The 13,932-nt window shown below is 45.6% G+C and overlaps 1 protein-coding gene across 8 annotated transcripts in view; it reads left to right on the top strand.

The window, feature by feature from the left end:
• The first annotated feature begins 2,467 nt into the window (after positions 1–2,467).
• SYT17 (synaptotagmin 17) overlaps positions 2,468–13,932 on the top strand; it is a 75,900-nt gene continuing 64,435 nt past the window's right edge. Inside the window, exons 1-4 of one of the 8 annotated variants that reach the window (XM_034783402.1) lie at positions 2,468–2,833; positions 6,192–6,269; positions 10,899–10,916; positions 12,470–12,618. In XM_034783402.1, the coding sequence (XP_034639293.1) occupies positions 6,255–6,269; positions 10,899–10,916; positions 12,470–12,618 (182 nt within the window). In that variant the 5' untranslated portion in view covers positions 2,468–2,833; positions 6,192–6,254. The other 7 variants (XM_034783404.1, XM_034783409.1, XM_034783408.1 and 4 more) reach the window with 7 other exon arrangements.

Below are 13,932 nucleotides of genomic sequence, written 5' to 3' on the forward strand. Positions count from 1 at the left end.
AGGAAGGTGCACTGGATTAAGAACCAGGAGACCACCATCTAAAGTCACTACTTCTACTTTCTGATGGCAGTAATTCTGTCCCTTCACAACTCTTATTGAGTAAGGGTTGAGAGATTACACCAGCTGGGAATAGGGCCCATGTATCTAATATGGCAGAGCCAAATCTCATCCCATTAGCTACACTGTCTCTCAGAATCTGCCATATCTAAGTAGTCATCTATGCTCTGTAAAATGAGTCTACTCATGGATATGTAACCCACTGTTTCAGTGTGTTATGCATCCTCCTCTAGTGGTTGGTACATGGGCAATAACAGCCTATTCCCTTTGCCTGCTATTGTGGTTCCAGTAGCAAAGATCTATCCAGGGTCCAGTGCAAATTCCTGTAAGGGTGTGCCAGGACTTGGCTGGAGCTTCACAGGGAACCACAGGCAGGAGACTTAAATTAGAGCTTCCTTAAACCAAGGCCATAATTTGGGATGTGCAAAGGTAGCACTCAAGAAGTGCAGCCCAGAATCTGGCACAGAATCCCCCCCCCCCTTTGTTCCTGGAGAGCAAAAGTAAGGTGCTTTTCTTTGCAAGACACTGACCCTTCTCCCAGCTAGGCATAGAGAAGTCTGGCCCTTGGTTTCAGTGGGAGCAGGATGAGAGCCTGTGACCCGCGCCACTTCCCGCAGCTCCCATTGGCTGGGAACGGCGAAATGCGGCCGCTGGGAGCTGCGGGCAGCCGTGCAAATGTAAACAAACTATCTGGCACCCACCAGCAGATTACCCTGACTGGCCACAGGTTGCCCACCACTGGACTAGACTGATCACTAAATGAGAGTTCTCTGTTAAGACTTATCCTTCTCCACTCCCATTCCAATTAGTTTTAAGTCTAGTTGAGCACCTCATATGCCCTTGTTTTTCGTGGCTTGCATTCTAGTTAGTTATAATCTGTTTAGGAACATCAGACTTGCCATAATAGATCAGATCAATGGTCCACGTAGTCTAATATCCTGCCTCCAGCAATAGTCTTCATCAAAAAGTAAAAAATAATCCTAATAAGGTATTATATGCAATGTTATAGATGGCTAAAAATTCCTTCCTTATCCTTTCCACTTATCCTTATATGATGTGATCTTTAAGATTTCGTTACCCTTATTTTAGCTTGTGAACTAATGTTCAGAAAATTATCCAGTTCTTTTAAAGATCCAGTCACAGTGCCTGGTTTGGATGTTTCTGTTACAATGAATTCTACAGTTTAGTACTTGTTGATTCAATCCTTGTTTTTTGAGGGGGTACGGCAATAATAATGCAGGTTGCTGGTGTGAAATAGTACACCTATGACGATAACTGCTAATGATATAAAACTCATATTTAGCTACCTTCGCTTCTACTAAGACCTGCTAGTTCATTGCACTAGATAAGGTTTTACCAGCACTGTAGTGTACTGAACTCTACCAGCATGTGATATGGGTGGGTTATGAAGCCAGTCTAATCCAGATACAGGGTTGTGTCCTCTCAGTTAATTCATTGAGCTTGGGAAATGTTTTCCAGTTCCCTGAAGTTTGCATTTTGTCCTCTGGATGTCACTGTTCTGCCTTTTTGCACAAGACCTGTTGCAACTGCAGCTTTGACACTTACATTCCGCTTCAAAAGGAACCTGCGCCCGCCCCATAATGCAAACACATACAATCTACAGACTAGTCTTCTTAATTTATTAATGAATTCTTTTCATTAGCTCTACCAATTAACAATACCGCTTTCCCCAAATTAAAAAATGCAACCACCCTATTGCAGAACAGCTGTAGTGAAATACTTTTTCTAACCCTTTGTAAGAGGGAAAAGGTGTAGGTATAATTAATGCAAGCTTTAATTATAAAAATAGAAGTGAGAGTGGTGTGCTGGCAAATCAGATAACTATCACCTTAATAGCCCTTTCAGCACCTTACACTGCAAAATGTACATTACATTGCAGTGCCCTCTACTCATATTTACGTCAGCTTCCTTGTATACATGAAATGACAGTTTGCAATGGACATGGTGACAGCATTTTCTATAGATTGTGGCAGGTTCCCTAGATATAATTTATTGCCGGTCCTTCTGCAAACTCATAATGAAAGAGTTTTCTTCAGTACATACACCATTCCCTTTCAATATATAAATATCTAACCTGGTCACATATAATTTGAAATAAGAGCAAGGTTTTTGGTTTGCTGATGGAATATCATCACCAATAGGTTTCAGAGACGTTTTGCTTCTTGTTCTGTGACAAAAAGGACCCTCCTACATGCTGCTGTTTCAAAGGCTCTTGTCCATCTGGTTGCAGACAGATGGATGATGCTGTTTGCAGAAGACACTTCCCCCGGATTCATCCTCAGGCTTTAAGTTGGAAAAACAAATCCAAGGAGAGATGCACTGAGAGAGGGGAATCCAGATCTCTGGAAGTGCAAAAGCTGCTGCAGCTGCTGCCCAAGAGGGGGAAATTCACCACCAGCCTAGCACAGGGAAGAAGGAAAAGAGGGAAATCAATCATGCAGCAAGTGACAGGCTGACAGAACACATCCCTCCCAGCCCAACGCAGCACAGAGAGCCTGGAAACCCAGAAAACCATACAAGAAATATTAGAAACAAACAAAATAATCAACATCTCTGTGCTAAAGAAATACTGTGAAGGAAACACTGATCATTACGGAGAGGCAGTGAGCAGCAAGGGGGAGAAGGAATGAACAGTGCTCATCTAGCAAACAAGTCATGTCTTTTTGTTGTTGTTGAGGGCAAAGTGGAGAGAGACGCCATGCTCAGGCTGTGCTGGGAACTAATGTGATACCTAGTGAAGATGGCGTATATACAGGTAGGTCTGAACAGCACTGGGGAGGAAATGTCCTCTTTATCTGGGGAGGGGGACTGCAGGGACCCTGGGTCTGCTCTAATCTGGTTTAGACTCACTTGAATTTACTAGCTGCATGTTCATCCAGCCCAGGCTAGTGATTCCCTCGCCCACTTAATGGGAAACTTGAGAGTTAGTTATAGAAAAGGTTAAGTTCTTTAGTGACAGATGCAACCTGTAGCATTATTATTTGTTCTGATTTTTGCATTCAATAGTAATATTTGCTTCTAATGTATTTAGAAACAAGAACTGTGGCTTACTGGCAGTTGACAATACTAAGTAGGGTTACAAAACAATCTCTTCCAAGATAAGTTTGAGGAAATTGTTCTTGTGACTGGACCTTAATTAAAAAAAGTAAATAAAAGAAATTGAATGCATCCCTTCTAGCTATGTGTTGGGTGCATGTTCTTTTAAGGTTGTGTTGGTACAAATCAGTAAAACAAAAGGAAACTAACATTGTGTGTGTGTGTGTGTGTGTGAATGTGCTAGTGAGATTCTGTGGGTATGAGAGACTTACATTCATTCAGACATACACATTGTGTATGTACAAAAACAACAAGGAGTCCGTTGGCACCTTAAAGACTAACAGATTTATTTGGGCATAAGCTTTCGTGGGTAAAAAAACCTCACTTCTTCAGATGCCCAAATAAATCTGTTAGTCTTTAAGGTGCCACCGGACTCCTTGTTGTTTTTGTGGATACAGACTAACACGGCTACCCCCGATACTTGACAGTGTGTATGTGTGATGTTGGTATCTCTGTGTGAAGCTATTATTTATATGTAATAATGTCTGCATATGTGTGTGTGTGTGTATGAGACAAATGTTTGATGCCTTCTTGCACGGTGTGTGCAACTGTGCCCTGAGTGAAACAGAACAACAGTTTTCACAGACGCCTCTGCTGCACTTCCTGTTGCTGCTCTATGTGCCATGATCCGTCTGTTAACTCCAGGGTTCCGTTTTTGGGTCTCAGTTTGGCATGTGAGCAAGAGCAGGCTGGGAGATGGGGGTCAGGGCAGCCAGGAGTGCTTCAGCAACGACCCCAGCCCCCATCCATAGTGTTACCAGGGATGTTTCTTCTAATTGCTGAGCTGAGGGGAGCTTGCTGCTGCTGGACAGCAGGTGGATATCCAGGCAGAGCAGCCCCGGGGATGCAAATGGAGGGGGCCTGGGACTCAGCCAGGGGGGCATGAAAGGGCAGAGCTTCCTGATACTGTTGGCTAACCCTGTGACTCGTAGCCTGCAATCCTGTGAAATGCCAGCATGGAAGTGCCCCTCAGGAGGTCACGTGGGGCCTTGAGAACCACACTTAGATGTAGCCCCCTTCATCTGTGAACACAGAAAGGAGGACTGGACCCCAGCATGCATTCAGTGAGCTCTGTGAATCCAAAACCCAGGGGTCTACACACACTCACTGGGATCTTGTGGATACACAGACAGAGGGGCCCAAATACTCACACGGGGTCCCCATGCAAAGGTTAAAACAGGGCTAGCTTAACACAGAGGAGATTGAAAATGGGGTCCTAACTTGCATATGAGACACCCTCCCATTCGGGCACCCCTGCAAACAGAGTATACTGTGATTGTTCCCTCAGTAATTATATGCCCCTTCCCATTACACACTGTAAATTTCCTAGCATATATTCTGCATTGCAATAATGGGTATGGCTAACCCAAGTGTTTAGAAATCATCAGTCAGGTCCCCTAGACAATTGAGAGATTATAAATATAATAAACGTTGGGTTCTTTTTTGCCTTCTGGCATTTAGGAGTCACATTTTCAAGCATTTCTCGACAGTCCGTAGGGCTAGAAACTTACTTTAAGACAACAAAAATGAAAGCAGTGATTCTCAGGCACTAACAGGAGAGCAGCAGCTGGAGCTGGAACAGGAGTGAGGGGCTGAAGGAAGCCGAGGTGAGTGATGGGGTGGGGATCCCCAGCACCTAACATGCAACAGAGCCGATGGAACTACCTGCCACCAACATGTGCGAGGGGCTCGGGACCAGTCAGCTAATGTGTGAAACCCTGGAGTTAGCAGCACTGGCTCAAGGTGTTTTTTCTATTACTGTATGTGACAGGCTCCTGGTGAGTTCCCTAGTGGCATTAGAGGCAGGATTCCCTCCATGGGTGCCACATGGAGTGTGACACAAGTCCCACCAGTGCATACGTTCTGGGGATTCCCATCTCTTTCCCCCCTCCGCCTATCGCACACATTAGCTGACTGGTCCCCAGCCTGTGGCACATGTTGGTGGCAGGCAGTTTCATCGGCTCTGTTGCATGTTAGGTGCTTAATAATATAATAATATATGGTGATATATACCGATCTCCTAGAACTGGAAGGGACCCTGAAAGATCATCGTGTCCAGTCCCCTGCCTTCACTAGCAGGAGACAAGTACTGACTTTTGCCCCAGATCCCTAAGTGGCCCCCTACAGGATTGAACTCATAACCCTGGGTTTAGTAGGCCAATGCTCAAACCACTAAGCTATTCCCCACCCCATTGCATAGCATCAGCTTCCTTCAGCCCCTCACCCCTTTTCCACCCTGAGCTCCCACCCTGTGCAGCAGGCACAGCCACAGCCTAGATTTACAGGGCCCTCCTGAGGGCCTGCCCCCCCCCCAAGACCCCCCCCGCTCCCCCCCCCCCCTTTACCAGACGCTCGGGTCTCACCATGCCCAGCGCCTACCCAGGCTCCACGGGCTCTGCGAACTCCACTGGGAGCCTCCGCGGCAGCCTCCCTCCACCCCTGGCGGCTCCTCGGGGCGGCAGCACCAGCCGCTGCCGCCTGGCGGGGGCGATCCCCTCTGGGCTCCAGCTGCCCAGAGCGCAGGGGGCGCTGCTGCTGTGGCCGGGGCTATACCCCGCTTGCTCTCCCTGGCGGCCCCGGCGAAGGGAGTCGGGCTCCGGCTGGGTCTTGTTCTGCGCCGCGTGTTGCTGGCTGCAGGCGGCGGCGGGTGGCGGGGTGACGGTCCCGGCCGCAGGCTGGGAGGTTGGGGCTCGACGCTCAGGGAGGCTGCCCCGAGAGAGGCGAATGGCGACCCCGGGGAGAGGAAGGGCTGTAGCCACGGCAGTCCCAGCAGGGGAAATTCACCCCGAGCCATGCCCAGGAGGGTGCAGCGGGTGACAGGCTGCCAGAGCACATCCCTCCCCGCCCGGCGCGGCACAGAGAGCCTGGGGACCCAGACAAAACCTGCCCGAAATCCTAGACAGCGCCGGGCTAGGGAACCGCGGGGGGGAGACGCCGATCGGCAGCGAGCAGCCAGGGGGAGCGGAGATGGTCAGTGCTCATCTAGCAACCTAGTCACGTCTTTTTTTGTTGTTGAGGGCAAAGGGGAGAGAGACGCCATGCTCGGGCTGTGCTGGGAACTAATGTGATACCTAGTGAAGATGGCGTATATACAGGTAGGTCTGAACAGCACTGGGGAGGTAATGTCCTCTTTGCCGGGGTGGGGACCCGGGGACCACAGGGAAACCTGGTCTGCTTTAACCTGGGTTAGCACTCAGCTCAATTTCCTAGTTGCATGTTCATCCAGCCCAGGCTAGTGATTCCCTCTCCCGCTTAACGGTAAACTTGGGTGTGTGAGTTAGTTAGTTGCCCAGAAGGTGAAGCTCTCAAGTGACATACCCAACCTGACGCGCTAGTGGTTCGGCTTTTTGCATTTGTTTAATAGCAGCAGTCAGCCAATGCATCTTGATTCAGACCAGAACTATGGGTTGTTGGAAACACTTTGTGGAGTACTACAGGAGAAGGGTTTGGGAGAATAGTCTGTGTGATTGGAACTCGCCTTGTTCTTAAGAATGAAGCTGAACATCCCCTTTTGTGCGTGTTTGTGTGAACGTGTGTGTTTGTGCATCTGACTGATGGTGTACGTATGGGACTGACTGTGTTTGTGTCTGTGGGGGGGGGGGTGTTGTACGTAGGCGTGCTTATGTTTGTGTGTGTGCATGGGATTGTGCACGGTCTGTGCGTGTAAATGTCAGCATATATGTGAGTTCTTGTGTGTGAGTGTGTGTGTGAGAGGTTTGTGATGCCATAGTGCAGAGTTGCATATACCGGGCACAAAGAGAAGCGGAGCAACAGTTTTTGCAGCTGCCTCTGCTGCTGTTCTGTTGCACGTTCAGGGATCCAGCTGTTGACGGCGTGTTCCATGTCTAGGACTGAATTCGGAGTGGGAGCAAGAGCGGGCAGGGAGACGGGAGTAGGAGCAGCCAGGGGGGCTTTACCAAGTCCTCCCCCATTCACCCAGCTGGCGTTACCATGGATGCTGCTCCCGAGTTGAGCTTAGGTGGCTGCTGCTGAGGGAGGAGGACTAGGCCGGGCAGCCTCTGGAAGGGGCCTGGGAGGCTCAGGAATCAGCCAGCCAGAAGGTCATGAAAGGGCACAGAGCTTCCCCCAGGGTGTGAGATGACCTTGCTACTCACACTCTGCAGTCCCGTGAACCACCAGCAGGGATGGGACTTGCCCCTCACACTGTCACGTGGACCCTTGAGAATGGAGGCTCCGGAACCCCACCTACATGAGACACCCCCCCACCGTGGAAGCCTAGAAATGGGGGCTTCCACACATATGGGAATCCCTTCAGAGATTGAATCTGGGGCCCCTCACACCAATAAAGGGACCTGCTATGGACACAGACACAGGGATCCTCACCCCAATGTGGTATACTGACATATTACCACCAACTATGAACTTCAAAATAGGGGCCCACTCAACTTGCCCCAGGCCATGAAAACAACACTCACTTAAAGCTGTCCTTACTTTGAGGGGCTCTTGAAAGCTAGATGGGCAGGTGGCCCTGAACCCCTAGGTTTATAACTACTCTCAGCCTGGCCTGTCCCTCGTGTAATTGTGCCAGGGTAGAAGGAGCTCTTTGGTGGATAGGCTGTTGTATATGAGACCCTAATGCTGTAAACTGGGTCCACGGTGCATAATTCAAAATGTAATTTGACCTGCTCCCCAGAATGAGTTTTGATACCCATGGTTTTATGGTTTAAAAATTCCTGGAAGATGTTAGCCAGGAAATCTGGCTTCTTATCTGAGCTCTGACAATGACTCGGTTTGGTTCTCCACTGCCTTGCACAGTCACTGACAATGACATCTATGCACAGTGGATGTAAAATGCTGTTGGGTAAGTCATCCTCTCTGTAACTCAGTTTCGCATCTCTGAAATGACAATAGTGACCTACTTCCCGGGGATGTACTGACTGCAAATTAGTTAAAAAGTGCTTTGAGATCGTGGGATGAAAGATACTATGATGATCCAAACCACAATGAAGTCAGTAGGGATCTTTGCATTGATTTCTGTGGGCTTTAGGTCAGGCTTTGTGTGTGTGGAGTTTTACGATTTATTATTTCAAAAGTCCATAAGTGACTTAGGAGCACAAGGCTTATTGGCTTTCACTGGGAGTTGTGTTCCTAAGTCAGGCTCCTTTGAAAATTCCACCCTTAATGTTCTTAGCCCCATATCTGTATTATCAATGGTGTAGTACTGGACCCCTGCCATCCCCAAGTGACCAAAGTGTACAGAAGCAGAAGGGACATGTATATGCCCATACATGCATGTATGCACATATATTCATGCTAGAAAAAGCGAGCCCCGGCTCTGCAATATCACCCACCTAAAAAATGCTGGTCACTCTTGATCTGGAGGATGCAGGGAACTGCTAAGCACAGCAGCATATAGGGCACAGGAAGTGTAATGGTAAAGATAGCAAAACAGCCCCATGTATAGCAGATCCTGGAAACCAAGGTATCAAGGAACAGCTATCAGCCAGGTCATCAAGTAGCAAGGATTATGCAGGCACCCTAGGCCACAATACACATCCTATGTGTTGTTTTGTGATGGGGGTTTGTTCATGGCACCAGGACTCCCAAATGGATTATGCTCCTGAGTTGAAGAGTTGATCTTGAATTTGCAGATCTGGTGCAATAAGTCTAGGCTCAGCAGCAGTGGCTCGAGTGGTATTCCTTTTGCATTCCCAGTGGAGTAGGCCAATCTCATGGTAGACCCAGTCTGCCTATATGTGCTGGGTTTGTTATAGTGTCTATGGTCTTAAACTCCAACTGAGCTTACCCAGCACCTGCTGGCTATCACACCATTTGTACTCTATAAACCTTTGTCATTCCCCCAGAACTAGCCCCCCTGCTGCATGTGACTGGCATGGACACAGACAGCTGTTCGTGTTTGCTTTTATTTCATGGATCTGTGCATTTATGTATTTTATGGCACTGGCTGTTCATTTGCTTCTGCTGTGCTATGGTGATTAGTTCCTGCCTGTTGTCTCTGTCATCACTCCTGTGTTCCTGGCTAGGGTTTCTGGGGGAGCTGGATTGAGCACACAGACAGGATGGAACTCCGCTTACTTTATGATAGAGTCTGCGGGTAGCATTGCTCATGTTCGTGGGGTGCTGGCTGCCCAAGGACCTATTTTATTGTAAAGCAGATCTAGGTTGTTTTACTTGATGCCTCTCTTGCACAACTGATACATTTTAGCCAGGAGGATTGTCTGATGCAGGCCTGCCTGGAGTTACCACACCCCACTCTCTTACGCCACATGGCCTTTTCTCACAGTACATGCTGGGCTGTTTGGCTGCAAGGCATGAATCCAATGGACTCGTCTTAATGCAGCGTAGGCATTTTAGTGCAGGCTTGGAATATGCCACACCAGTTTTGGGTGGAATTTAGTGTGTAAATTGGGGGATGACAGAATCCTGGGGTTTTTAAAAATGATTTTAGGGGTGTAGCCATATCAAAATACAGCACTTTTGTCCTTGCAATCCTTACCTCATACAGGTGGTGGTATTTTCACTAAGCAACAGTCTGTGAGAACGTGACGATGGATGTTTGTGCTAAAATGCTTTCTATGGAAGCCATTGTAGAGCTAAATTTCATCTAATCTAATCTAGTTCCTTTTTAAAAAGTTGTATTGTCTATGTTTTCCATAGAGAATTTAGCCAATAGAAGCAGTATACTTTTGGGAGTGCAAGCCCCTTAAGGAAACCATCTTTAAAGGAAGGCACATGAGACAGAAAACTACTAGATATGAGCAGGGGTTAAAGATAGCAAAGCAATCACAGTAGAGATCCAAACTTTTTTAAATGAGATTTTTTAGTGAATTTTGGTGAATTCGGTGCTCATGAAAGTAAAGGTGCTAATAGTGCTAGTTACAGCAGGAATAGCACAAACAAAGTGAATAAGAGTGGAAGGATGGTGCGATTAAAGCACTAGATTGGAACGTGGGAGATTTGGGTTCTGTTCCTGGCTCTGGCACACACTTCTTGTGTGACCTTGGGCAAGTCACTTCAGCTCAAATTTTCAAAAGTGGTCAGTGATCTTGGGTGACTCAAGTTTTGAGCACTCACCTGGGGACACCTTGGGACTGATTGTTCCAATACTGAGGACCCAGCACCCCAGTGAAAGACAATGGGAGTTAAAGATGCTCAGTATCTCTGAAAAATCAGGCACCGGGTGTCTTGAGTTGGGCACACAGAAATGGGAGTACTCAAAGTTAGTGTCCACTTCTGAAAGTGTTGGTCTTAATATCTCTGGAGTTGCAACCATTTTTGCCAGAACTGAATTGAGACCAAGGTCTCTATTACCAGGAGCTTGTAGTGTATCTATGACCTGGATGTGGTTTGCTACTGATGCAGTAAATAGTTGTAGAAATCAAGTAATTTCCTGGGGACACAAGAAGAGTGTGGTTGCACATGATGTCTCTTGGGAGGGGGATGGTAGCAAAAGCAATACATACGTTTCTTTTGCTGTAAACGGGTGAGAGTGGTGAGATCCTCCTAGGGAAAGGTGAGCAGCAGGGAGGGAAGGGGAGAAGAAGACATTGTTGCTCCCTCAGGAGATTCTTCCCCTTCCCCTAAAATTAAGTAGGACAAGCTTGGGAAATAGCATGTCCTGAGAAATTAAAGAAATTGTTCTCTGGCCGGTGCTAATTTAGAGTTATTTGAGCATTGCTAAACTGGTTTTGTCTTTTTCATTTTATTCCCCTTTGCTCCATCATGGATATCTAAAAGGACAGTTGGAACCGATAAATGAGGTGAGTTAATCTGATGATTCATTCCCTATTCTGTCTCATCTCGTCATCCAGAGGAGATTGTCCTGCATTTTCTGAATCTTTTCTAATGCCGTAGGTATAGATGGTACGCGAGATTCCTTGCTTTGTGGCTTTTCTGATTTCTGGGGTTCATTTATAGAAAAACTAATTTTTTTGAATAGCAGGAAAATTCAGTTTTTTTACAGGTGTGGAATAAAAATGTGTTTTACTATCAATCTGCTACTGTCCTTCTCTGCAGCCCTGTCCTCCCGGGGAAGGCCTCCCAATGAGTGCCGACTGCCTCCCTATACAGACAGTGTTGAACACTGCAAACATGATACAGTTCAAGAATTTCTGGTACAATTATAAAAAGCCTATTCTCAAATTTTGACTTTGTGAGGGTTTCATAATGCATTCTGGGTTTTCACCTACCACTGAGAACAGATAGCTAGAATCTGTGTGTCTGTGTCCTATGTACTGTTCTTACAAACACTTTCTTCTCCCCCCCTTACCTGGGAAAGGTGGGTAGGGGTGGCTGGCTTCATGCCTCCTCCCCTCTCTCTCCAGTACACCAGCAAGCTGAGTTTAGAGGGTGTGGTGGGAATGGGATAGTTATTTGTTGTTGATATAAGACACCAGCAAGTTTATACCCTCTTGAAGCAAGGGAGAGAAGGAAGGGAACTGTGGCTTCTTCTGCCACAGTTCCTTTCTTGGGATACACTCCCCCTTGCTATAAATGTATACACTTCGCCTGTGTATATTTGTTTATAACATTATAACATAACATATATAATATAATAAATATACACAGGCGAAGTGTATACATTATTACATATTATGTGTGTGCATATAATAAATGTAATAGCACTGTTAGATAATTACTACTGCCACCATACAAAATTCTGTTCTCAAGTGTACTTCTATACTTACTGAGGGCAAATAATGTTTTTTTTTTTAAAAAATCATTAGCTTTTTCAATAAATTAATTATCATAGTAAGAGTCAGGCAAGATTTTGTACCTAGGCTGATACATTTTGCTGACAAATTTGAGGCTGTAATACTGCATGTATGGAGCATATGAATATCATATGTTTACATGCATACAGTATTAAAATACATTCATATTGTTGCGTTAGGTTTTTTCAGCTGTGCAACAACTTGTGAAATTAAATTGAGGTTTTCACTAATCTTTAGTTTTTTCTTCTCTCTGCCATGCATTTGTTGATATATTAGTTTGTTAATGTGAATGAAATAATGGGCATGTTTCTGCTCTAGCATATTGTTATGCCATAGTGTTTTGTAAATCGCTCTCTCGCCCACGTACATTATAATGCTATAAAAGAAAATACCTGCAGTGAATGTTTATTTCCCTGCCTAGTTATGGCTTCAGTGAGATTGTGCCAGTAACTGCACGGCACTTGTCTGTTTATATAAATGGAATAAATAGAGTTCCAAATGTTCTGCTGCAGAGACACAAACATAAATACAGCGGAGTGTTATTTCTCACCAATGATCTACTGGTTGTAATCTTATTCTTTGGTTTCCAATGGCCTCAGGGTCTGCTCTCTAGACTCTCGGATCTCTTGCTGTGCAGATGGACTTGTAGAAATTGTTGTCAGAAGTGTTTTGACTGTAGCTGTTGTCAGTCGAGCGAAGATGAAGTTGAAATCCTGGGACCTTTTCCTGCACAGACGCCAGCCTGGCTGTAAGTTTAGATGTGCATATTAAGCAAATGTTATCTCCAGTGTATAGCAGCATGACAAAGGTAATGTTATTTTGGCTGTGCTGAGGTCATAAACATGAGGCTATAAGAATCCAAAAATGCCACACACCTGGCTAATGGCATACATACAATAAGAGATTGGTGGGAAGAGTCGGTGTTAGGAGTGGAAACAGTGTATATAACTATATAAACAGTGCATATAACTGCAGTAAAGCTAAACAACATGTCCTGCTAATTCAGGTAGCTGGAGTCTTTGAAATATAGCTACCCCAGTGCTTAAGTCAGAAACTATCCTGCAAGCCAACACAGCAAGTTGGTAATTGGCCTAGCTTTGTATTGCATGCTGAGAACAATACATTTCATTTGAATTCTTGTAGAGTTTCTAAATTGGACAATGTTATTTTGAACACTTTAGCCCTCTGATTGCTGTAATTTTCCAGACTGCCAGTCAAGTGACTATGTAGGAGGATCTATATTTATTATTATTATTATTATTATTACTTAGAGCATGCCCTGTATTTTATGAACACATAACAGACAAGGTTCCTACCAGAGGAGCTTATGATCTACCTTAACCATAGACATATGCAATACACCAGATAACTGTTCAGACAAAGAGGGATTCAGGCACAGGCCCTAATTCAGCAATTTGTTGCATGTCAGTGAACCCCTGCACCCATGCAGAGCCCCACGGAAAATGGCTGAAATAACCCTTAACTTTAGCTATTTCCAGGATAAATCTGTATTCTTAGGAGGGCTTAGGGTTGGTTGTAAGATATTATTCTAGGCAGAAAGATAGCATACAAGCAGCACTTAGTGAAACTAAACAATATCTACTAGAATGTTTTGAGGATTATAAGAGTAAGAAATAGATACTGAACTTATTAATGTTATTCTAATTTAACCGGGCTAAAGGGGGGAACTTTCAAAAACACCAAGGTGACTTAAGAGAACATATCCCCTAGAAAAACTGAATTTCTAATGGGATTTGTGTTCCTGTGTCACTTAAGTGCTTTTAAAATCTGATCCTAAAACAACAACAATAACAACAACATCAAAGCAGTTTACAAGGGAGGCCAGTATTGTTATCCTCATTTTGCAGCTGGGGAAACTGAGGCATTGAGCGGCAAAGTGACTTATCCAAGGTCACCCAGCAGGCCACTGGCAGAGCAGGAGCCTTAGTGCCAGCCCAGTGCTTTATCTGCGAGGCCACACTGCGTCCCATAGAAGCAGAGTAGTTGACACTCAAGGGTTAAATGTGCAATGTGTTTCTGAAACCACAACAGGTGAGGTGCC

The sequence above is a fragment of the Trachemys scripta genome, chromosome 10 (genome assembly GCF_013100865.1).
Source record: "Trachemys scripta elegans isolate TJP31775 chromosome 10, CAS_Tse_1.0, whole genome shotgun sequence".
NCBI lineage: Eukaryota > Metazoa > Chordata > Testudines > Emydidae > Trachemys > Trachemys scripta.